The following is a 26,287-nucleotide window of genomic DNA, read 5'->3' as shown; positions in this document are numbered from 1 at the left end:
AATGTATCTTTTTACTACCTTCATGTAAATTTTGTGTAATCTTCGACTCTAGGCCTGCTGCAGACAATGGAGTTGGAAGGGATTCTCCCGGGCGTTTCAGGGATCCCCACCTGGATGGCAAGCAGCAAATGCCTTGTGCTTCCCTTTTTCAACCGTGCCTGCTCTTTAGCAGGGCTACCTGGGGGGCTCAGCGCAACCGACTCATTTGACAGGTGGAGGTGGGACAGGGAAGGCTTTAGACGGTCCAGCTCCAAAAGGCGGTAGGTAGCAATGTAGAGCCGGAGCTGGGAGGGGTTGGCTAGGACGAACTCAGACCTGGAAGGCCCAGGAGGCGCGAAGGCACACAGGGACCGAAAGACCTGAAGGAGCAGGGGACGTGCGGACGAGGTGGGCACTGGGGGGACCCGCCCCGCCAGGAGGCGGGGGCGGCGCGGGCGGGGTGGGGCCGGGGCGGGGCGGGGCCGCCGGGAAGCCCTCCCTCCGAGTAGCGGAGGTGACTGGTCGGGTGGGGGGCGGGAGACGCTCTGTCCCACGCTCTCCCAGCGCTCGGTGGTTTAAAGATGGCGGCGGCGGCAGCGGCGGCGTTGGGGGCGCGGAGCCGCGGGAGGAGCGAGAAGCGGAATCTGTGAGTCGCCGAGAGGCAGCGCGGCGGCTGCTTTGAGGAGTCCGCGTGCGGAACCGCCGACGGCCCTACCGCTCGGGGCCGCGGCCTGGGCTGGGAAGGAGAGGCCGGAGCAGCGCCGGGAGCCTGAGGCCGAAGCCGAGTAGGAATGTGACCTGGGGTCGGCGGGGGCGCGGGAGTACGCGAGCGCAGGGATGGGGCAGCAGGTGGGCCGCGTTGGGGAGGCTCCGGGGCTTCAGCAGCCGCAGCCTCGCGGGATCCGGGTCAGCAATGCAGCCAGGCCCTCCGGTCGCAGGCGGGACCTGGCGGGGCGCACCACAGAGGCCGGCTTCAATATCTTCACCCAGCATGGTGAGTATGTGTGGGAGCTGGCGTGAGGGCGTGGGGGAGGCCGGGGGTGGGGTTGGGGCGGGGTGGGAAGGAGACAGGCAGCTCTAAGGGGTCTAGGGGTGGCGGGGTGCTTGAGAGTGGGGGCGGAATCCGCTGCCATCTGGGCCAGTCGCGGGAGGCGAGTCACACCCCTCCCCCCTCCCGTCTCCAGCCTGGCTGGCAGCTCCTGGGGGCGGAGAAGGGAAGAGAAGTGGTCTGAGGGGCGGTGGATGGACTGTCCTCTACCCTGGGACAGACTGTGTGGCTCGGGGAAGACGGTGGGTAGTATCCCTTGGGGAGGCGAGGATGCTGGGAGGTGTGAGCTCAGTCCAGTAGGTGTTAGTGTAAATCGGTCGTTAGCGAAGGGAGCCGGTTGTGCCTTGAGGGATCTGGAAATAGGAAATGAATCTCAGGAGCTGGTGGCGTATAAAGTATATGCACGTATAAGTCAGACTGAACAGTGTCAGAATAGTGAGCAGTGATTTGAAATACTCTGATAAGGCAAAGATAAGGGTAGTATCTCAGCGCTTTTGGGATTTCCAGCCCCCAGCCCAGACTGGAAATGAAAGGCATTGCCCGACTGTCCTACGTTCTCTTTGGAGTAGGACACGATTCTGAGAACCCGGCAGGGGTTAGAGGTTGGTGGGCATGGTTAGGACTTTGGATATGCACAAGAGTTTTCTTCCTACAGTGTGTGCATATGTACATAAATCTTCTGTATAGTTTGGTACCTATTACTTTGGTCTCATTATCAAGGTATTTTTAGAATGGTTGTCTCCCAGCTCTTTTGATCATATCCTCTTATCAGTAAAAGAGCACATACTCCCAAGAATTTGTTATCGTTAATTATATATGTACTTGTTCTACTGTACCAGTATGTTATGTAACTTATAAATGCACTCAGAAACAGAATTTAGGAAGGGATGAGATGAAAACAGTAAGTATAATGAGAGTTTTATTTTTTAAAAATATTTTATTTATTTATTTGACAGACAGAGATCACAAGTAGGCAGAGAGGCAGGCAGAGAGAGAGGAAGGGATGCAGGCTCCCTGCTGAGCAGAGAGCCTGCTGTGGGGCTGGATCCCAGGACCCTGAGATCATGACCTGAGCTGAAGGCAGAGGCTTAACCCACTGAGCCACCCAGGTGCTCCTATAATGAGAATTCTAATATATTTTTTTCCTGCAGCCAAGTAGATCCTTTTGTGCTTCCTCTGAGCTGCACCCACACTACTTTTGGGAACACTTTTCTAGAAGAAGGAAGAGTGGGGAGGGGGAAAAACAAATTGACGTTCATGGGGTTGGGATGCCATATGACCTTAGGCTGAAGAGATAGATATGACTTGTTATATAAAGGACTGGATAGTTGAGGTTGGATGAGGGGTAGCAAACGAGTTTCACTAATAATGAAGAATAAAAGAGGGTGTCCAAATTGCACAGTGTACGGGAGAGGAGGAAGAAAAAAGTGTGAACTATTTGTTAGAAATGGGGGTTTTGGAGGAAGTAATGATAGATGGTAGTATGCAGAGAGCGATGGTCCCAAGGAACTGTGGCTGCCAGCTGAGTTGTATCAGAGAGCTCTGGGTTTGGACTTTGTGAATATGCTGAGTTGTTTCTAAATGGAGAAGATAACAAGTGATTTGGGGCCATTCAGGTGTTACATGTCTACTGTTAAAGATGTGAGTGAGCTTCTCTTCCATATATATGCACATTTTATGAAGGTTCTATATGTGAGTTAGTCTTTATTAAAATGACTTTCTAGAACAATAGAGGAATGGATGACACGCTTTCAAGGAAGATCATCCAAGTAGCCTAGCTTTATGGTAAGTGTTAGAATGCATTAAACTTGGCCCAGCAGGCAACAGTGATTTTCTTCCTCCAGCGTCTTATTGAAGACACACTTTTCAGAGAAGGAGGAATGTCATGAAGAACAGAATAGGAAGAGATTTTGAAGGGTGGAAGGATTTGGATCTATGGAGCAAGGAAAAGAGGGCAGGCTGGGCAGGAGAGACAACTTGAGTACAAACAGTGGGAATTAACATGATTTCTCGGAAATGAAGCAAGTTCTTCAGGAGTGAATCCTAGAGCAAAAACTGCAGGAATCAAGTTCTGGTCCTGGCTCCACTTGGCTGCGTGATTTAGTTACTTGACATCTTTGGGTTTCTTTATCTGCAAAATGTAGGACTGGATGATCCCTAAGGTACCTTCTGTCTCTAAGATCTTATGATTCTAATTGAAGTGATGGCAAGAAACCTTTGGATATGTTTGATTGGGCCCAGGTGATGGAAAATGTGGTAGAGGAGTTTGCATCAGTTTACAGTGATTGGCTAATTCATAGGATATATCAACAGACCCAGGTGTGTAATGCTGAAAGACTGGCCTTAAGTGGAGGCAAAGGAAATAGGAGTAAGTTTGAGGGATATTTCATTCAATAAACAAGTTTTTTTGACTACCTGTTATCTAACTGGGCTTTGGGAATGTTGCTGTCCCTTGTAGAACTTGAAGGACTTCATGATTCAGTATAGAGGATGAAAGAAGAGCGATCACTTAGGAGTATTTACTAAGGGCATGAACTCTAGGGCCATTCTGCCTGGATTTGAAACCTGCCTCACCTGTTTATTTGTGTGATTCTGGGCAAGTTATTTAACTTTTTATGCCTTGGACTCCATTGGTAAAATGGGGATAAGAGCACCATTAATAATAGTACCAAGACTAAATTAGTTAATATTCATAAGACACTTACTGCCTGACCCATAGTAAGAGCTAATATCTGTTAACTGCTGCGATTACTACCACTACTATTATAAAAATAGGGGTGAGTCAGAGACTATGAGGTTTTGAAATTGGCTTAAGTAATAATTATTCTATCAACAATTTTGGAAGTCAGAAGCAGATCGAAAGGATGGGACAGGGTAAGTTTGTTGCTGAAGTTTAGTATGAAAAGACTGTCATTAGCAGATAATATAGGAAATAAAGATGGAGTACTGTTTCTGGACAGAGGAGTGTTTATAAACTTCTTAAAAATTTTTCTGCTACTTAGTTTATTATTATTTTTTAAAGATTTTACCTTATTTGAGAGAGAAAGAGTGTGACAGAGAGAAAGAGCACCTGTGGGTGAGGAGCAGAGAGAGAAGCAGACTCCCCGCTGAGCATAGAGCCTGTTGAGGGGCTTGATCTTGGGGCTCCATGATCATGATCTAAGCTGAAAGCAGATGTCTAACCGGTTGAGCTGCCTAGGTGCTCCAAAGTGTTTTTAAACTTTTCTATAGATCAGTGTTTCAGCCTTGGCACTATGGATATTTTGGGATGGATGGTTCCTTGTTGCGGGGAGGGATATCCTATAGTTTGTAGGATCCTGTTTAGCAGCATCCTGGCCTCTACTCACTAGATGCCATTAGAACCTCTTTCTGGCAACCCTTGCCTCCAGTTGTGACAACCAGAATCGTTTCCAGACATTGCCCCCCACCTCACTCCAGGGGACATTTAGCAAAATTCCTCCTAGTTGGGAACTGCTGCTTAGGAAAATGTAGAAGGGTGCCTGGGTGACTCCGTTGGTTAAGCGTCTGTCTTGGGCTCAGGTCATGGGCTCAGTGGTCCTGGGAGTCCCACTCCCTGCTCAGTCCTCTGCCCTGTTCCTGTGATCTCTCTCTCTGTCTTGCTCACTCTCTCTCAAATAAATTAAAAACAACAACAACAACAAAACCTGGTAGATTCTGAATTGAATGACTAAATCAGTCAGATTCAAAAGCTTCTGAACCTGTCATTTGACATTTACATAAAAAATCTGAATCCTGGAAGTAGTGTACAAATAGTGGCCTTGAGTTTCAGAATAGAGATATTAGCACATAATTTCATATAGGAAATTATTAGGTCTGGCAGACTTTTGAGCTTACATGTGGATTTAGATATAGATCAAATATTGTTTGTAGTTAATCAGTAAAAATGTAAAGATGTTATTGAAGTGGCTTTGAGTCCGTGATTTTTCTTCTGTAGAAAGACATGGTATTTTTTTTATTGTTAATATATGGGAAAGTTACAATAATTTGCCTCTCCAGAAGTGATTTTTTTTTTTTTTTTTTTTAAAGATTTTATTTATTTGACAGAGAGAAATCACAAGAGAGGCAGGCAGAGAGAGAGGAAGGGAAGCAGGCTCTCCGCTGAGCAGAGAGCCCGATGCGGGACTCGATCCCAGGATCCTGAGATCATGACCTGAGCCGAAGGCAGCGGCTTAACCCACTGAGCCACCCAGGCGCCCTCCAGAAGTGATTTTTATGAAAATAATTGAGAAGGAATAAAAATAATAGGGCTGGCTTTGGTACGAAAGGAGTGAGTGCTGTATGACTTCTCTGAACTCAGCTATTGAACCTTTTTGTTGAGTTGCTGTTTTGTCACTAGTAATCTGGGGTTGAATACTTCTTTTTTTATAACTGACAGACCTTGCAACAGTTGAGTGATTTCACTTCGGTTTCTCTCATTTGCTGAAAGTACTATTAAAAATGAGCCTTAAATTGTGAAGTTTTGAATAATTCCCCTTAAATCAATTTCATCATTTTGAATGGACTGATTTACTTATTTGTTTATTTTGGATCTATACTTCATGTTTTAATCTTTGCAGAATGAAAGATGTAGGCACCCCAGGTTGAAAATGATACTGTAGAAAAGAATAGGAAGGCTGTTACAAGAGAATTTTAATTGTAGTTTTGGTGGCCCAGTACAGTGGTCACTAATTTATTTATTTATTTATTTTTTTACTTTAAGTAATTTCTACACCCAGTATGGGGCTTGAAATCAGGGCTCTAAGATCAAGAGTTGCATATTCTTCTGACTGAGCCGGCCAGGCACCCCAGTGTGATCACTGATTCTTCTTTTTCTTCCTTTTTTTCCCCCAAAGATTTTATTTATTTATTTATTTGAGAGAAAGAGAGAATGAGCGAGAGAGAACACAAGTTGGGGTGAGAGTTAGAGGGAAAAGTCTGCTTCTCCCTGCTGAACAGGGAGCCTGAAATGGCTCTCAGTCCCAGGATCCTGGGTTCATGACCTGAGCCAAAGGCAGATGCTTAACCAACTGAGCCATCCAGGTGCTTCATGGTCATTGATTCTTATGAGAAACTAAACTTTTAAAAAGAAATAAGCTGTTACATTTTTATTAACCTTGAAGTGTGCAGAAGTTACAAATATATAACTGTGTCTGTACTTAGAGCAAAGTGACAAAATAATACAGATTCTGTTCTCACAGCCCAATTGACAGTAAGGTCCTAGGTAAATTATGAAGTCTGAAGATCCTTCTTAAAGGTCTTTAGCATGGTTAAAAAGAAGGCAAAGCCAAACAAAACCATCCTGCAACCCCCTTTCACTGTTCTCTTTTCTCCTGTCCATTCTTTACCAAAATCAGGAATAATGATGATAATTATATTCGTGTACATATTTTTAGAGTTTACGAGGACATTTTATGTCCTTTATCTCAGTCGATCTTTAAAACTATTCTGTTTACTCTGAAATAGGTAGGGGCAGGTATAGATCTTCCTGTTTTATAGATGGTGAGGAGTTAAAGGAATTAAATTACTTCCTAAGGTCACATAACTGTTAAATTATGGACCTGAAACTCATGCCTTTGCCTCCAAATTTTGCTCTAGTGAAGAGATTTAGAGAACATGGTTTTTAGAAGTAGAATTGCATTTACATCTTGTCTTAACTAAAGAGTTACAGCTCCCAGCCTCATAAAATTATGTACTAAGTACTCGATAAGTAAGTGTTGTTATTTATCTTGAGTTGGTTGTAGAGATTGTGTCAGTTGTATGTGAACATGTTTTGTAAACTAAAACACTGCTGTTGTCATTTTGAGGGCATGCTAAAGCATAGCATTGTCTTACCACTTATATTTTAAGTCTCTGTTTTCTCTGAGTTTTTTTTTTTAAAAGATTTTATTTATTTATTTGACAGACAGAGATCACAAGCAGGCAGAGAGGCAGACAGAGAGAGAGGAGGAAGCAGGCTCCCTGCCAAGCAGAGAGCCCGACGGGGGGCTCGATCCCAGGATCCTGGGATCATGACCCGAGCCGAAGGCAGAGGCTTAACCCACTGAGCCACCCAGGTGCGCCTGAATTAGTGTTTTATTTTATTTTATGTTTTAAAAAGATTTTATTTATTTATTTGACAGACAGAAATCACAAGTAGGCAGAGAGAGAGGCAGAGAGAGAGGAGAAAGTCTCCCCGCTGGGCAGAGAGCCTGATATGGGGCTCGATTCCAGGACCCTGGGATCACGACTGGAGCCGAAGGCAGAGGTCCTAACCCACTGAGCCAGCCAGGCACCCCTGAATTAATGTTTTAAGTGTTATTCTCTTAGAATGATTTGTCTTAGGGGCTGGGTGTCAGTCAGAGGACACATAGTCCATGGTTCTTTTTCACTCACTCTTTTTATGGGAATTTTTTTTTTTTTTTTTTGGGAGAAGGTAAACCAGAAACATAAGCCAATGCAAATGTAATGTTTAGGTAGAGACCTCATTCTGAGCTGGCACATTTGTTTTCTGGTTAATATTTAATGACTTCATAATATAACTTCCTTCATCTGATATCCTTTGAGACCTTTTTGTGCTTCCCTGCATTATTTTTACCTCTCATTGTAAAATTTCTTTTTAAAAGCATGTTTTAGTAGGACTTTTATATTGATTTTGTGAGTCAGATGGGCTTTTTATCATATATTACACATAGGAGATTTCAGAATACTTGAGAATGTTAACCTTATCAGTGTTAACAGATTTCTTTTGGAATAGGTGAATTTGGAGTTTCACTGTAGATTCTTCACCAGATTATATAGAATAGTTCTCAAACTTTAGTGTGGGGAGTTTGTTAAATACAGACTGCTGGGTCCCATCCCCAGTGATTCTGATTCAGGTCTGAGGTAGGATTTAAGAATTTGCATTTCTGACAAATTTCCAGGTATTGCTGATGCTTCTTGTTGGGGGCAACACTTTGAGAACTAAGAGAACACTTTGAGTGATGTGAAATTAAGAATAGTAATGAATCAGGGTTATTCAAAGATTGTCATCTGTGTCAGAAAATCTAACGTATTGATTCTGTTCACTTAAAACTGGTTCAAAAGTCCATTTGTTCCAAATCGAGTGTATCTGCATGCAAGCATCCACCATCGTACACCATCTTTTGGTGGCACAGGGAGAGATGTCTTTTTGCTTTGGCCTCAGCTTTTTTTGATCTCTGAAAGTTCATATGTTTGGAGGTCTGTTGAGAAACTTACTTTTGAAAGAATCTAGAGTAGGGGCGCCTGGGTGGCTCAGTGGGTTAAGCCTCTGCCTTCGGATCATGCCTAGGATCATGATCCTAGGGTCCTGGGATCGAGCCCCGCATCGAGCTCTCTGCTCAGCAGGGAGCCTGCTTCCTCCTCTCTCTCTCTGCCTGCCTCTCTGCCTACTTGTGATCTCTGTCTGTCAAATAAATAGGTAAAATCTTTGAAGAAAAAAAAAAAAAAGAAAGAATCTAGAGTATTAGGGAGAAGGAAGGTAGGACACAGGGTTCTGTTGACAGATTTAGGGTGGGCCTCGGTTTTTAGAAGAAGTGGTGAAGAAAGAATTGCCACCCGTTGACTGCTGTGTGCTGGGCATAATGTTTTTTCATTTAAACCCGTAAACCCTGCTTGCCAGCTGAAAGAGATTAGAGCCCAGAGATACTGGGATACCTGTTTGTAACTATATTTTTGGTATATGTTGGGCCTTTTGGAGGATGTGTCCACATACATCTGTATCTGTGAGTTTTAGTTTTTTAAAATCTCTCTTGAGACCAGTGATGAGGTTTTCAGAATGGTAGGCCAGAGTTGGGTCTGTATATTCTGTGGCTATGAATTGAGACTCCAATATTACCATGTAACAAAGGGAGCAGTAAGTACCCATGATGCTATTTGGAATCTCACTGTACTGTGGAACTATGGTCCTAACTTCTAGGCTTAGTGTTACTGGTATTTCATACTTAAAACTGTATGTGTTTGTGTAGTATGTACATTTATATATTTATATATAAATTATATATATTTAAAGATTTTATGTATTTGGTGGAGAATGAGAGCACAAGCAGGTGAAATAGCAGGGAGAGGGAGAAGCACACTCCCTGCTGAGCAGAGAGCCTGACATGGGGCTTGATCCCAGCACCCTGGGATCATGACCTGAGTCGAAGGGAGATGCTTAACCAGCTGAACCACACAGGCACCCCTTAAAATTTTATGTTTTATATAATTTAACATGAGACTTATATTAATATAGTAATATATGTCATATTCTATATAATTTTATACTTTCTCCCTCTTACAGATTACAACTGTCTTCTCTTTGCTTTTTAGAAATTAAGATTTTTAAGATTTTACTTATTTATTAGAGAGAACAAATAGGGGGCAGAGGGAGAGGGAGAAGCAGACTCCCCACTGAGCAGGGAGCCAGATGTGGGGATCCGTTCCAGGACCCCAAGATCATGACCTGAGCCCATGGCAGATGCTTTACTGTCTGAGCCACCTGGGTGCCCCTGGTATTGCCTATTTTAATGCCTCTGAGAGAATTTTTCAGGTGTAATTTATTTATAATTTTTTTCTCCTTTAAGGATTTTATTTATTCATTTGACAGAGATCACAAGTAGGCAGAGAGGCAGGCAGAGAGAGAGGAGGGGAAGCAGGCTCCCTGCTGAGCAGAGAGCCCATGTGGGCTTGATCCCAAGACCCTGGGATCATGATCAGGTGAAATTTAGAACAGCTGTCCAAGAGACTGATGCTGCTTAAATAGATGTTGGTGAATATCCTTACTGGTTTGTGTATCTGCATGTGTGGAAGTGTGATACTGTATACAATAACCCTTGGTTGCTAATCCTGCCTTTTGAGTTGAGTGCATAATTTCAGTGTGTAAATTTATGATTATTACACTAGTTAGAAAAATTTCTCAGTATTGTTTTGCTTAAACTTTCTCTCAGGTAACATAGGTTGATACACATTAAATACAATACTGTGTCACATTTCATTTTGGTTGCTAAAACTTAGGAATCTGTTTAGCCCTCCCTGTGCCTCTTTGCTTCATGCTGTAAAGATGTGCTGAGTCTGTGGTGGTGGAATTGCTGACTTCTCCATGGTGAACTCTGCCAGTATGGGGTTTTGATCTAGCAGGACACAAAGATCCACAGGCCCAGGCAATTTATATTCCCTGGTTTGCTTTCTAAAGACAGGGGTTTCAGAAACCTTTCACTTGATGTGGTCAGGGTCAAAGAAAATGATCTGTGGCTTCATCTAATATATAGTATGTATGCGTACAGTCTGTTAGCCTGTTCCTCTCTCTATGCTAATTCCAGCAAATTAAAATAACAATACTGAGTTAGGACTAAAGATTGCCACTTAGCATTTTGTGGTTCTAGATAATTACTAAGAAAACATTTTCCTAAAACTAGCATACTAATAGGCACAGTTGGTATCACCCATCTGTTTGTTTGTTTGTTTCTTTTTTAAGATTTTATTCATTTGTCAGAGAGAGCACAAGCAGGGGGGGAGCGGCAGTCAGGGAGAAGTAGGCTCTCTGCTGAGCGAAGAGCCCCATGATGATGCGGGACTTGATCCCAGGACCCCAGGATCAATACCTGAGTGGAGGGCAGATCTTAACTGACTGAGCCACCTAGGAGTCCCTTTTTCTTTCTTTCTTTGTTTCTTTCAAGATTTTATTTATTCATCTGAGAGAGAGGAAGGAGCAGAGGGAAAGGGACAAGCAGACTGCATGCTGAGCACAGAGCCGACACAGGGCTTGATCTCATAACTCTGCGATCATGACCTGAGCTAAAACCAAGAGTTGAATGGTTAACCCACAGAGCCACCCAGGCACCCCTACTTACATGTTTCTTATAGGAAAGAAAGGTAGATACATGAAGGTTTTTGTTAAGTAGCTTTCTTTTTGTTTTGAGATTTTTTTTTTAATTGTATATAAACCTATAAAGAGGTATCTCAATATAAAAAGACCAAATTAATAGAGAGCATATAACCAAGACTAAAAGTCCTCTTTGATATTCCCACCATTCTCCTGTTCTGTTGTTAGATGTAAGTACTGTTCATGGTTTGATTTGTATTTTCCCAGAACTTTGTATATGTTTACATGTATTAAAGTGTACATACTTATAGTTCTCTGCCATTTCATAAATAGCATTGTACTGTATGAATTTTTTTCTCCCAGATTTGTTTTTTTGTATTTAATGTATCTGGAAGACCTTTCTATGCCAGTATGTGTCAATCTGCCATTCTTTTCAACAGCTTTATAGTGTTGCATGATTTAGATACATATAATAACCATTTTGTTTAGATATTAGCCATTTTTTTAAGTTGATGAATATTTGTTTGGAAGATTATCAAAGATCTCCTGTTTTTCTCTTCTGATATTTTTTCCCTTTACATTACCAACTTGAACTTATGTGAAATATTCATCCATCCATCCATCCATTCATTAATTCATTGATGGTTGGTTGGAACCAACTTAATATTTTTCCATTGTACTAATACTAACAAAATAGCTTATCAGTTCCCACTGCTTTGAAGAGCCATATTTCTCATATGTCAAAATCTCAAATGTACACACCTTTGAAAAATTATCTCCATGATTCCGTTCATCTTTCTCTTCCTACACATTGTTTTACCTATTATTTTAGTTACAATAATTTGATTATAAGCTTAAAGCATATGTGTTTATTTGGGTAGCTCCCCATCATGGTGTTCTTTTTCAAAATATATTTGGATATTATTATTATGACCTTCAAAGATCACTAGGATTTAGATTGTTAAGATTTAGGAATCTTGATGGGATTTGGATAATAATTCTATTAAATTATTGGTTAATTTGCAGGCAAATTGACACTGTTGCATCATTGTGTACTTAATTCAAAGAGTGTGGTATCCTTTTGCCTATAAGTAAAAAATGTCTTTAAGTAAAAAAAAGTTTTCAGTTACTGTTTTTGGATATTTCTTGTTAGGCTTATTTGTGGGCATTTTATAATTTTTGTTGTAATTTTAAGTGTCATTTTTTTGGGTACAAACTTAGAAGTAGGATTGCTGGCTCATATGGTAGTTCTATTTTTTAATTTTTTTTGAGGAACCTTCATACTATTTTCCATAGTGGCTCTACCAGTTTACATTCCCACCAACAATTCACAAGGGTGATAACACTGGTCATCTCATCTTTTTTGGTTATAGCTATTCTAACAGGTGAGATGATATCTCATTGTGGTTTTTGACTGACATTTTTCTGATTAGTGATTTTTCAGCACAAGGATATGAAACACATCCTTGTTGGCTCTTTGTGTGTCTTTGGAAAGATGTTCATTTCCTCTGCCTGTTAAAAAATTTTTTTTTAAGATTTTTTATATTTATTTGACAGAGATCACAAGTAGGCAGAGAGATGGGCAGAGAGAGAGGAAGCAGGCTTCCTGCTGAGCAGAGAGCCTGATGCAGAGCTTGATCCCAGGATCCTGGGATGGTTACCTGAGCCGCAGGTAGAGGCTTCAACCCACTGAGCCACCCAGGTGCCCCCCTCTGCTCATTTTTTAATAGAATTTTTGTGCTGTTGAGTTATGTAAAATTTTTTGTTTTAAAGCTCAAGAGCTTAATAGGTAGATCTTTGAGAAATCTGTCTTAAAGGATTATTTCTGAATCTTTACGTAATGTACCACGTATATCTTTGGATTTTGGTTGTCTTGCTAATTTAGGAAGTTTTTTTTTTATTACTAACATATAATGTATTATTTGCTTCAGGGGTACAGGTCTGTGATTCATTAGTTCAGAACACTCACCATAGCACTACCCTCCCCAATATCCATCGTCCAGCCACCCCCCCTAGCTAGTTTAGGACGTTTTGACTATTTTCCTGGTTTTCACATTATTTGCCTAATCTATTTCCTCTGCTATCCATATATTTATAGATTAGTAGTCATTGATCTTTTTTCTCTATCTCACCATTGGTTTCCATTATTATAAAATTTCACCAAAGTGATTTGATTTACTTATTTTCTGATTTAACAGTGTCGGACTATTGTGTACTGTAGTGAAGTCTTCTCTACCTTAGCAGTTTTCTTTGGGCGATATGTGTGAGTAGGACTCTTGGTTAAAAGTGATAGAGACCAATTCTAGATTATGTAATCTATAGAAAATTTATATGGGGACATTGGCTGCTCAAGTATAGGAATGCAGCTACGCTGGTCCAGAAACAGGAAGTGAAAGGCTGTTAGAAACTCAGGCAATATTTATTTGCTGACTTTTGTTTTTACTATTTACTCATTTGATTCTTCCCTCTTAGACATTCAATTCATACCACACTTTCCAATTCTTTAAAATTTCTTTGATCAAGGGGATGGTTTATAGTAAACTTTGATTTCTTAGTCTCATTTCTAAACTCCCTGGACAGTCACTGTGATTGGTGGTCAGTTCACCCATAATAGGGTTTCTCAGTCTCCATAATATTGACACTTGGGGCTGGATTTTGTTGTTGTGGTAGTGGGGACTATCATGTGCATTGTAGGATGTTTAGCAGCATCTCTGGCTCCTAATAACTAAATGTCAGTAGCACTCACCTTCTCATTATGATGACCAAAAATGTCTGTAGATATTGTCAGTGTCCTTGTGGGGGTAAAATCACCTCTGGTGGAAAACTTCTGACCTAGAATGTGTTTGGCTGCTGTGGGCATACCATGTATGAGAAGGACTTTTCAGGAGAGTCATTGTGAGCTAGGTACTCAAAACATTCGATAAGTATATTTGTTTTTGTTTTTGTTTTTTTGGTAGCAACTATAAATTTAGCACTTTTTAAGTACTTTTAGGTATCCCTTATAAGTGGCTCAGTCAATTAAGTGTCCAGCTCTTGATGTCAGCTCGGGTCTTGCTTTCAGGGTTGTGAGTTCAAGGCATGTGTTGGGCTCCAAGCTGGGCATAGAGCTTACTTAAAAAAAAAAAATTTTCCCCCCTAGGGGGCACCTGGTTGGCTCAGTCAGTAGAGCATGTGACTCTTGATCTCAGGGTCATGAGTTTGAGCCCCACCTTGGCTATAGAGATTTTTTTTTTATATTAACATATAATGTATTATTTGCCCCAGGGTATAGGTCCGTGAATCATCAGGATTACACATTTCACAGCACTCATCATAGCACGTACCCTCCCCAGTGTCCATAACCCAGCCACCCTATCCCTACCCTGCCCCTCCAGCAAGCCCGAGTTTGTTTTGTGAGATTAAGAATCTCTTAAAGGTTGGGGGGGGGAGTTGGAGCACCTGGGTGGCTCAGTGGGTTAAAGCCTCTGCCTTCAGCTCTGGTCATGATCCCAGCATCCTGGGATTGAGCCCCGCATGGGGCTCTGCTCAGCAGGGAGACTGCTTCCTCCTCTCTCTCTGCCTGCTTCTCTGCCTACTTGTGATCTCTGTGTGTCAAATAAATAAATAAACTCTTAAAAAAAAAAAAAAAAAGAATCTCTTACGGGGGCATCGGGTGGCTCAGTGGGTTAAAGCCTCTGCCTTCGGCTCAGGTCATGATCCCAGGGTCCTGGAATCAAGCCCCACATTGGACTCTCTGCTCAGCGGGGAGCCTGCTTCCTCCTCTCTCTCTCTGCCTGCCTCTCTGCCTACTTGTGATTTCTGTCTGTCAAATAAATAAAATCTAAAAAAATATATATTATACTTAAGAGATTACTAATATACCAAGAATGACTGTGTTTGCTCTCTGATCTTGATGTGAACAGATTTTTTACACTTGGAATTCTTGAAGCATTTGGGTTCCCTAGTTGAGTGCTTTCAGTTGTAAACATCAGTCAGAGTTGCAGCCATTTTTAAGCATGCTGTTAACAGCAAGGATTTTGGTGTTAGACTATGTGGGTTTAAAGCCTGGATTACATTTGTGACTTTGGTATCTTGACAAAGGTATGACAAATTTAGAACCCTGGGAGACCTTGGAAATAGTATTTCTGGACAAGTTACTTACTTTCTCTGTTTCTTCATCTGTAAAATAGTCATGCTAACAGTACCTACTTTACAGAGTTGTAGTGAAAATGATAATGTGTAAAATTCCCAGAGAGTGCATGATGAATGATAAAAGTGCTCAAAAAATCATAAAAAAGCAACAAAGCGATAGAAAAAATATACTTAAGTTTTATAAGTTCTAAATGATTTAAATAACAATTATGACCATGTTGAGGCCTTAATACAAGGTAGTATATTGTACTTAGACTTGTTCTGTGCCTCCGTTTAGTTACCAGATTTCAGTGCTTCTGGATATATAAGTAAGTGTAGTTTGTAGTTTATTCTGTTTTGATACAATTATCAGCATTCTAATTAGTTATCTCTAGCACTTAGGTAAATCATAATCTTTCTTCTCTACAAGGGGCACTTGGAAATCATCCTAAAGTACTTTCTCATTGATATAGGTAGAAGAGCTAGCTAGGGGCTCTAAGGTAAAAAGGCATGGCGAACCACTGGTGCTAACTCCAGAAGGTGGTAGAAGGGAGAGTTGTATGTGGGTGCCCTGGGGATCATGACACTCCGTAGATAGGAATCATCGTGCAGCTGGTCCTTATGGAAACTGGAGCCGGTAAGCAACTAGAAATTGAGACTGCGTGCTCCATCCTTCTCTTTCAGAGGCTGCAAGGTTTTGGCATCTTTTTTTGCTGTGTACATCTGTTCGGTTTTCCTTTTCTTCCAGCTGGCTTTCTCGGTTTTAGCTTGTATATGGAGTGTAATGGCTGTGAGCTTCTCTTTATCATGAAAACTCTCAATATATTCTTTTGGCATTAATCCTTGCTGCTAAATGGCTCAGTCTTACCCTTTAAAAATTTAAATAATTTCTCTGTTTATTGAATGGTCAGTATTTTTACATGGTTTAAAATTCATATGGTACGGAAATGTTCCTGCCACTTCCTTTCCCCTGGCCACTCAAATTTTGTCAATCCATTCATCAGCGTCTTGTGTATACTTCCAGAGATATATGTGTATGTGTATGCCTGTATATCTCCCCAATCCTTTTTTTTTTTTAAGAGCAGTGGAAACATGTATGCATTGTTTTGCACCTTGGCTTTTTCAACTTAATTTATCTTGGGGATTCTTTCGTGTTAGTAAATAAAGAATTTGCTTCTTTTTTTTTAATGCATGCATAGCATTTCATTATAGGGATGAATTATATAATTAGGTTGTTTTCAAACAGCGCTACAGTGAAAAGCCTTATTTTTTTTTCAAACATGTTAGTGTAGCTATAGGATAAATGCCTTGAATTGAACTTGATGACAAGAAAGGATATGGATATTTCATAATAACCACTTATCGAATAAACTGTCTTTTTTTTTTTTTTTAAAGATTTTATTTGTTTATTTGGCAGAGTGTGAGAGAGAGAGCACAAGCAAGGGGAGCAACAGGCAGAGGGAGAAGCAGACTCCCTGCAAAGCAGGGAACCTGATGTGAGGCTCAGTCCTAGGACCTTTGGATCATGACCTGAGCTGAAGACAGACATTTAACTGAGCCACCCAGGGACCCTGAATAAACTATCTTTTATTTACCTTTTTGTATACTAAAACCCTGTGCACATTTAATTCTATTTTTGGATTTTCTGTTCTGATGATTTGCCTGTCTAATTATGTGCCAGTACATGCTGTTTTAACTTTAGGTTTTTTTTTGTTTGTTTTTTTTTTAGATTTTATTTGAGAGAGAGTACATGGGTGAGCAGGGAGGGGCAAAAGGGGAATGAAAAGGAGAAAGAATCTGAAGCAGACATGAAGCCCCATGTGGGACTCAATCTCATGACCCTGAGATCATGATCTGAGCCGAAACCAAGGGTTGGATGTTCCAATTGACTGAGCCACTCCAGTGCCTCCTAACTGTGGTAGTTTCTATAAAGTGTGGGATAGCATGGTGATTAAGAATATGGACTTGTGGGGGCACCTGGGTGGCTCAGTGAGTTAAAGCCTCTGCTTTTGGCTCTGGTGGTGATCCTGGGGTCCTGGGATCGAGCCCCATATCAGGCTCTCTGCTCAGCGGGGAGCCTGCTTCCTCCTCCTCCTCTCTCTCTGTCTGCCTCTCTGCCTACTTGCGATCTCTGTCAAATAAATAAATAAAATCTTAAAAAAAAAAAAAAGAATATGGACTTGTGCTAAACTGCTTTTGCTTTAAAATCCTGTCTTTACCACTTCCTTAGCTGTGTGTCCTTTGCCAAGTTACTTAATATCCCTGTAGTTTTGTGTCCTTATTTGTAAATTGGAGATGATGATAATAGCTATTTGATTAGGTTGTTTTAATGTGTAAATGAGTTCATGTATGTAAAGTTCTTAGAACAGTGTTTGGCATATAGTTAGTATTATCGTTTTAACAGTTTATTATTGCTGCTAACTAGTAGGGCTGGTTCTTCATTGCTCTTCATTTTCAGAATATTCCTGGGTCGTCTTTCTTGTCTATTTTTTTTACATTAACTTTAGAATCAGTTGGTCTGTCTGGTTAGGGTAGACTAGGTTATGGGTTGGTAACAATAGCCCCCCCCCCATCTTAGTGGAATAACCCATCAGAAGTTTGTCACTCACACTACATGATCAGTGTGGATCATTGCATGTATGATGGTGGGAGGTAGGAGAGGGGCTGTGCCCATCTTTTGTAACCAGACACCCAGGCTGGAAAGTTGGCAGATGCCATTACATGGGGAAGAGGAATGAGGAATCAAGTACTAGTGGAAACTTTAAAAATTGGAAGAGACCTATATCACCTTTTTTTTTTTTTTTTAAAGTGTAGGCTCCTCACCCAGTGTGGAACCCAGTGCAGGGTTTGAACTCATGACCCTGAGATGAAGAGCAGACACTTATGACTGAACCACCCAGGTGCCCCCATCACTACTTCTTCTATTTCATTGGCCAGAGCAAATTGCATGGCCTTAAATCATGTCACAGGGATGGGGAAGGTGCAGTTTTGCCTGTGCCTTTGGGAAGGCAGCTAGAATATTTAGTGGAGAGCAGTGATGACTACCCTAGTTTGCTTTACTGTTTGCTAAATATTGAGTAACTGTTTGTGTTATATGCAACACACTAACCCGCAACCTTAAAAAACCCTAATTTCTAGGGGCGCCTGGGTGGCTCAGTGGATTAAGCCGCTGCCTTCGGCTCAGGTCATGATCTCAGGGTCCTGGGATCGAGTTCTGCATCGGGCTCTCTGCTCCGCAGGGAGCCTGCTTCCTCCTCTCTCTCTGCCTACTTGTGATCTCTCTCTCTGTCAAATAAATAAAATAAAATTAAAAAAAAAAAAAACAACAAAACCCAATTTCTATCTAGTAACTATGCTGAGTTCAAACCCTAGAATCTCTGAGTGATATTAGAATCAGAGGAGGTTTCTCTGGGTCCAAATAGCTGTGAATGAAACAGGTCAGTTAGCTGGTTTGTTAACCACAACAACAACATTTTATTAGTATTTTCTTAGGTTCCTTGGTGGGTGGCGGGAGTGGAGATGTAAAGGGAACTTCCATTTTTAACTCTGCATATATCTATATTATTTGAATTTCTTTTTCATGGTGAATATTTGTTGTGTAAAGAGAAATGTTAACACAACCTATCACAAAGGATCGTCTGATTTCCTATTCATACTAAATTAAGTAATGTATATGTTGCACAACGTGAACTGGAATGTAATATAAGGCTCTGACCCACTGTGCCTTTTTTTTTTTTTTAAGATTTTATTTATTTATTTGAAAGAGAGAGCATGAGAGGGGAGAAGGTCAGAGGGAGAAGCAGACTCCTGCCGAGCTGGGAGCGTTATGTGGGACTCCATACCGGGACTTCAGGATCACGACCTGAGCTGAAGGCAGTGACTTACCCAACTGAGCCACCCAGGCACCCCCACTGTGCTTTCTAGTATACCAAGATGCCTCTTTTATTATTTTTTTATTTTTTAAAGATTTTATTTACTTATTTGACAGACAGAGATCACAAGTAGGCAGACAGGCAGGCAGAGAGAGAGAGGAGGAAGCAGGCTCCCTGCTGAGCAGAGAGCCCGATGCGGGGCTCGATCCCAGGACCCTGGGATCATGATCCAAGCCGAAGGCAGAGGCTTTAACCCACTGACCAACCCAGGCGCCCCAAGATGCCTCTTTTAATGCATGGGCTTTTGTGTATAGCTTTCTAAAGACAATGTAGATGCTTTTGTTACTTAGAGTGAACATAGAAAACTGTTTACTTTGAAGAAGATGATTTTTGGGAAAATAATAGAAGTGAAGTGAAGAATGATTTAAAGAAAGTTACCTTGAGGACCTCAGTGAGAGGGCAGTCTGTACTAACAGGGAGGGTGATGGTGCATATTAACTGTTTTCTGGCTTGAAGATCTTTCCTGGAGCATTTAGTTTTATATTTGACTGAGTTTTAAGGGACAGTTTACAAAGCCAGCAGATGATCAAGTGTAGTATGTTTGTATTTTATATCGTTATTTATCCAAGTATAACATGTTTGTTTTTTTTTTGTTTTTTTTTTTTAAAGATTTTATTTGTTTATTTGACAGAGAGAGAGATCACAAGTAGGCAGAGAGGCAGGCAGAGAGAGAGGAGGAAGCAGGCTCCCTGCAGAGCAGAGAGCCCCATGCGGGGCTTGATCCCAGAACCCCGAGATCATGACCTGAGCCGAAGGCAGCGGCTTAATCCACTGAGCCACCCAGGCGCCCCCAAGTATAACATGTTTATTAAATACAAATTCCTTGTTGAGCACCTGGCTGCCTTAGTTGGTTAAGCGTTCAACTCTTGGTTTCTGCTCAGGTCATGTTGTGGGATTGAGTCCCGGGTGGGGGTCTGCACTCAGCTTGGAGTCTGCTTGAGATTCTTTACCTTTCCCTTCCCTTCTCCTTCCCCCCAACTGCACACTCTTTCTCTCTCTCTCAAATAAACTCTTTTAAAAAGATTATAAATTCCTTGCTTCATCTTTTAAATTAGAAGAAAGGGGTAAGAGCTAATTTACTACTCTTTATTTCTTTAAACAGAAAGGAAAATAACTTTTTCTTTTTTCTTTTTCTTTTTCTTTTTTTTTATTTGACAGACAGAGATCACAGGTAGGCAGAGAGGTAGGCAGAGAGATAGGAAGGGAAGCAGGCTCCCTGCTGAGCAGAGAGCCTGATGTGGGGCTTGGTCCCAGGACCCTGGGATCATGACCTGAGCTGAAGGCAGAGTCTTTAACCCACTGATCCACCCAGGCACCCCGGGAAATAACTTTTTCTTATTATAAAAGCATATATTTCGGGGCGCCTGGGTGGCTCAGTGGGTTAAGCCGCTGCCTTCGGCTCGGGTCATGATCTCAGGGTCCTGGGATCGAGCCCCGCGTTGGGCTCTCTGCTCAGCGGAGAGCCTGCTTCCCTTCCTCTCTCTCTGCCTGCCTCTCTTGTGATTTCTCTCTGGTCAAATAAATAAATAAAATCTTTAAAAAAAAAAAAATAAAAGCATATATTTCATTATGGGAAGAAAGGTACATTTAAAAAAAAAAAAGTAAAAAAGTAAAAGCAAATGAAACCTCAAAACCCACCTTCCTATTTAGAGACAACAATCTTAAAGTTTTGGTATGTATCCTTTGAAACCCTCTTTATGCATACAGTTGTTAACCAAAGTGCATACAAAACATGTAATTTTTTATTACTTTTTTCTTTTTTTAAAAAAATTTTTTATTGTGTTATGTTAGTCACCATACAGTACATCATTAGTTTTTGATGTAGTGTTCCATGATACATTGTTTGCATGTAACACCCAGTGCTCTATGCAATCCGTGCCCTTCTTAATACTCATCACCAGGCTCACCCATCCCCCCACCCCTGTCTCTTCTTAAACCTTCAGTTTGTTTCCCAGAGTCCATAGTCTCTCATGGTACTTTTTTCACTTTACACTTGATCCTTGGGGATTAAGGATCCCCCAGCGGTTAAAAATCCACGTACTTAACTCTACTAATAGCTTACTGTTGACTAGAAGCCTTACTAATGACATAAACTGTCAATTAATACATATTTTGTGTGTTACACATATTACATACTGTACACTTAAAATAGAGAAAATAAAATGTTAAGAAAACCATATTTATAATAGCCAAGGTATGGAAGCAACCTAAATGTCCATATAAGATGAATGGGTAAGGAAGATGTGGTATATGTACACAATGGACTATTATGCAGCCATTAAAAAGGACGATATCTTGCCATTTGTGATAATGTGGATGGACCTAGAAGGTTTTATGCTAAGTGAAATAAATCATACTGAGAAAGATAAATATGATTTCACTTAATGTGGACTCTAAAAACCAAAAGCAATGAATAAACAAAAAGCAGAATCAGACCTATAAATACAGAGAATAAACATATGGTTGCCAGAGTGTAGGGGAAATGGGAAGATGGGCAAAATGGGTGAATGTGTAGGCTCCCGTTATGGAATAAGTCACTGGAGTAAAAGGCATAGTGTAGAGAATGTAGTCAGTGATACTGTAATAGTGTTACATGGTGACAAGTGGTAGCTAATTGTGGTGAGCACAGCATAGTATATGGAGTTTTTAAATCACTGTTATATACCTGAAATAAATGTAACATTTTTGTCAGCTATCTTTTTAAAAAAATTTTATTTATTTATTTGACAGACAGAGATCACAGGTAGGCAGAGAGGCAGACAGAGGGAGAGGAGGAAGCAGGCTCCCCGCTGAGCGGGGAGCCTGATGTGGTGCTTGATCCTGGAGTCCCGGGATCAAGCACTACATCAGGCTCCCCGCTTGGGACTCCCGGGACTCCAGGATCATGACCTGAGCTGAAGGCAGACACCCAGTGACTGACCACCCAGGCACCCGGAAAATACATTTTATAGTAATTTACTGTATTTGTTGAAAAGAATCCATGTGTAAGTGCACCCAGGCAGTTCAGTCCCATGTCTTTCAAAAGTCAACTGTATATATTTTGAACCTTATAAATCTTAAAGGAGGAAGGGTTTTTGGGGGGCCTTTTTTTTTTTTTTTTAAAGACTTTTCTTTGGCAGAGAAAGAGAAAGAGATAGCAAGAAAGGCAATGCAGGCAGGGAGAGTGGGAGAGGGAGAAGCAGGCTTCCTGCCAAGCAGCAAGCCGCATGTGGGGCTTGATTCCAGGACCTGAGCCGAAGGCAGATGCTTAACAACTGAGGCACCCAGGCGCCCCTTGGGTCCTCTTTTTAGGACTTCTGTGTTTACTTCTCACACTATTTAATATCCATACTTTGCCTTGCAGTTTTTATTGTTGTTCCTGTTTCCTTAGTTAGATTAAGTTCCTTGGAGGTTTCTGTATTGTTCATTCTGCTGAGCTCATACTAAGTTAATTTAAGGACAGGATGTACATTAATGGAAGAGATTGTAGGGAAACAGTAGAAGACATTTCATCAATTATTTCAGGGTATAGATCAATCACTAAATCACTTACAGTCCAGCATTGCTCAGTTTGCTGATACAACCAAAAACTAAGTATAAATTTGTACACATATATTTAAAGTCCTTCCCTTTTTTAAAGCTAAAGTATTCCTATGATTATAATTTTTTATAATATGCTCCTTTGAACAGAACATACTTAGTCTGAGGAATTAACTCTTTTGAAAATAAAATGAGGATAGTAGGGTTATGTTTTATTTCTTATAAATGTCACGAGTTGTTTAATCTCTTTTAAGAGGAAAGTGTGGATTTACTGTCTAGTTTTTAGGTGGTGATTTATAAAAGAATATCACTCCCACAGTGTTAACAGCTAATTTGTAAATGTACATATTAACTGGTGATATGTAAAAATCTCCTGGAGTTGAGGTCTACTTAAAAAAATTTTTTTTTCAAGATTTTATTTATTCATTAGACAGAGCGAAAGATCACAAGTAGGCAGAGAGGCAGGCAGAGAGAAAGGGGGAAGCAGGTTCCCTGCTGAGCAGAGAGCCGGATGCGGGTCTGGATCCCAGGACCCTGAGATCATGACCTGAGCTGAAGGCAGAGGCTCAACCCACTGAGCCACCCAGGGGCCACCCCTCAAAAGAACTTTTTTTAAAGAGCGTTTATGGTTACTGATTCTGTTAAAGTATAGATGATCAGTAATATGTATTAAGTTGCATCAAATGGTGTATATATTCCAGTGGTTAAGATTAATTTTTTTACTGTTTTTAAAATTTAAAAGGATTTTTTTCTTCACAGGTATTCTCCTCAAGGATAGATACAGAAATTAATCATACCATGGCTTGTAAAAGAGTTTTAAAACTTGGGCATGAGTAGCTGATAAATTAGAAAAAAAAAATACAGATCTCAGAAAAATGACAAGAAATGGGGACCCATTTTGTATAGAAAAAAGACTGCTAAAAACAAAATGTGTGTGTTTGGTTTTGTTTTTTTTTTTTAAGATTTATTTGTCAGAGAGTATGTAGAAACAGGGGGAGCGGCCGGCAGAGCAGGCAGAGGAAGAAGCAGGCTCCCTGCCCGGCAGGGAGAACCTGATATGGGACTAGATTCCAAGACCCTGAGATCATGACCTGAGCCAAAGGCAGATGCTTAACCTACTGAGCCACCCAGGCATCCCACTAAATGTTATTTCTAAAGGGAACATCTCAGTTGTGCAGAAAAGAGTTAACATAGTGGACTTGAGACTGCTATCCTTAGAATGGTCTGCTTACAATAAGGCTGGCTCTTGGCTAATTTTGGGAACTTAGATTTTAAGAGAAATTCACAGTTCTGAACTGTGAAGAGTGGCTCACTGTGCCTAAACTGTACAGTGTGGTTTATGTGAAACACCTGCTTTCCATCTAGGAGTCTAGAATTTTGGTCCATGGTAGACAGAGGAAAAACCACAAAAATCTTGCTGAATCTCTAATGAACTTACCCTGTAGACAATATTTTACACATGTTATACTTAACATTTCTGGAGGAGTCAAGTGTATCCGGTATGACTCTCATGGGAAAAGACTCTTGGAAACTTGTGTTTGATTTCTTCTATACCATCTGCCTTTTCTTTTTTCTTTTTTCCTTCTTTAATTAATTAATTTATTTTTTCAGCGTAACAGTATTCATTGTTTTTGCACAACACCCAGTGCTCCATGCAATATGTGCCCTCCCTATTACCCACCACCTGGTTCCCCCAACCTCCTACCCCTGCCCCTTCAAAACCCTCAGGTTGTTTTTCAGAGTCCATAGTCTCTTATGGTTCGCCTCCCCTTCCAATTTCCCTCAACTTCCTTTTGCCTTTTCTTTTTGCTGCTTTTGCTTTGTTTCCTTTTGCTTTAATAATGAGTATGACAATCTGCTGAGTCCTCTGAGTCTTCCTAGTGAACTGCTGGGGATTGAATAGGACCCCCTTCCCTTGATACAACAGTAGATCAGATAACTTTGTAACTGGAGTCACTTTGCTCATATAAAGCCTCTGGACACAGAAGTCTCTAATGTAGGTAGATGACATTTTGGGGGGGCTTAAGGTGTGTCTGAACAGGGTAATAGAACAAATGATACTAAAAACAAGTTTGGGGTCTGTAAGAGGGAAAAAAGTTCTTAATTTGTGACTGAGAAACTTCTAAGGTTCTGTTTTTGTGAAACTGGATCTTGGTGTCAGGTTCTCTGTTAACTTTCTGTAATTTATAGAACTGTGTTCTGCAAGGAGAACTGAAAAAGACAAATGTGACTCTAGAAAGCATTATGATGTAGAAGTACAAGGTTTTGGAACTAGGCAGATTTTGGTTAGAAGTCTGGTTTAACTGCTTGAACTTACTTTATTTTGTTACAAAGTGAGGATAATACTTGCTGTATAGGGTGATTTGAGAAATAAGATAATGTATATAAAGCTGCCATTATGTCTTGCACAAAATGACTAAAAAATTGTTAGTATTCTTTTTCTGCTCATTCAAGATGTGGAGAGATTGAAGTTTAAGCAGGAGAAAGAGAAGCTGAAGTTTGTGGTTCTCTTTTAATTGGTTTAATGTGAGCTTGTGTAGCAAGGTTAGTGAGTAAAGAAGAGGAAGTTTTAGACATCTCGAAGTTTAGAGTTTAGAACATTAAATTTTAGATTAATCTATCCATTTTAAATTTATCTCTGAAATTGCCCAGTGGAACTTTTCCTGGTTTATTTTAAGAGCTATGAATATATATATATATCTACATATATATATATAGAGAGAGAGAGAGAGCGCGCTATGAATATTTTAAGAACCAAGAATTTCGGGTGATGAGCACAGGGTGTTGTATGGAACAGTAAAATTACTGTATTGTACACCTGGAACTAATATAACACTGTATGTTAACTAACTGGAATTAAAAACTTGGAAAAAAACTAAGAATATCCTAAGTACAAAATAAAGAAGGGGCTGAGAAATACAGAAACATTATGAATGTTTTCCATATCTTTATGGTGAGGTTGTCGTAAAATAGTTGACAGCTGTGTGTTAGTGTGTTTTAATAACTACTAAACACATATAACCTCTCTTTTCTTACCATGAATTCTTCCAGGTAATGGACAATTTGGATTAATTTATGGGCATATTACCTTATTAGAATTTTTAGAATCAGTGTTTATAAAGATAGTGGCTTTTTTTTTTTTTTTGACAGAGAGAGAGATCACAAGTAGGCAGAGAGGCAGGCAGAGGTGGGGGTTGGGGAGGGGAGCAGGCCCCCTGCTGAGCAGAGAGCGGGATTCGGGACTCAATCCCAGGAGCCTGAGACCATGACCTGAGCCGAAGGCAGAGGCTTAACCTACTGAGCCACCCAGGTGCTCCAAAGATAGTGGCATTTTAAAACAGAATTGTAGGGGCACCTGGGTGGCTCAGTGGGTTAAGCCTCTGCCTTCGGCTCAGGCCATGATCCCAGGGTCTTGGGATCAAGCCCAGCATCAGGCTCTTTGCTCAGCAGGGAGCCTGCTTCCCTTCCTCTTTCTCTGCCTGCCTCTCTGCCTACTTGTGATCTCTGTCAAATAAATAAAATCTTTAAAAAACAGAAAAATAAAAAAGCAAAAAACCCCCCAGAATTGTATAATTCTGGTACTGCATCTGTGTTTTTTTAAAATAACTTTTAGGGGGCATCTGGGTGGCTCAGTGGGTTAAGCCGCTGCCTTCGGCTCAGGTCATGATCTCAGGGTCCTGGGATTGAGCATTGGGCTCTCTGCTCAGCAGGGAGCCTGCTTCCCTTTCTCTCTCTGCCTGCCTCTCTGCCTACTTGTGATCTTTCTCTGTCAAATAAATAAATAAATAAAATCTTTAAAAAAAAATAAAATAACTTTTAGGGGTGCTTCATTGGCTCAGTTGGTGTAGCATGCAACTCTTGATCTTAGGGTTGTGAGTTCAAGCCCCACATTGGTGGGTG

General features: G+C 40.8%; 1 protein-coding gene across 4 annotated transcripts in view; it reads left to right on the top strand.

The window, feature by feature from the left end:
* Window positions 1–569: 569 nt before the first annotated feature.
* The window catches only part of ABL2 (ABL proto-oncogene 2, non-receptor tyrosine kinase), a 112,209-nt gene continuing 86,491 nt past the window's right edge, over window positions 570–26,287 (top strand). For all 4 annotated transcript variants that reach the window (XM_045982124.1, XM_045982122.1, XM_045982127.1 and 1 more), the window contains exon 1: window positions 570–973. In XM_045982124.1, the coding sequence (XP_045838080.1) occupies window positions 817–973 (157 nt within the window). In that variant the 5' untranslated portion in view covers window positions 570–816. The remainder of the gene's footprint in view (window positions 974–26,287) is intronic.

Source organism: Meles meles, chromosome 17 (genome assembly GCF_922984935.1).
Source record: "Meles meles chromosome 17, mMelMel3.1 paternal haplotype, whole genome shotgun sequence".
Taxonomy (NCBI): domain Eukaryota; kingdom Metazoa; phylum Chordata; class Mammalia; order Carnivora; family Mustelidae; genus Meles; species Meles meles.
This window is presented reverse-complemented; position numbering and strand designations above follow the sequence as displayed.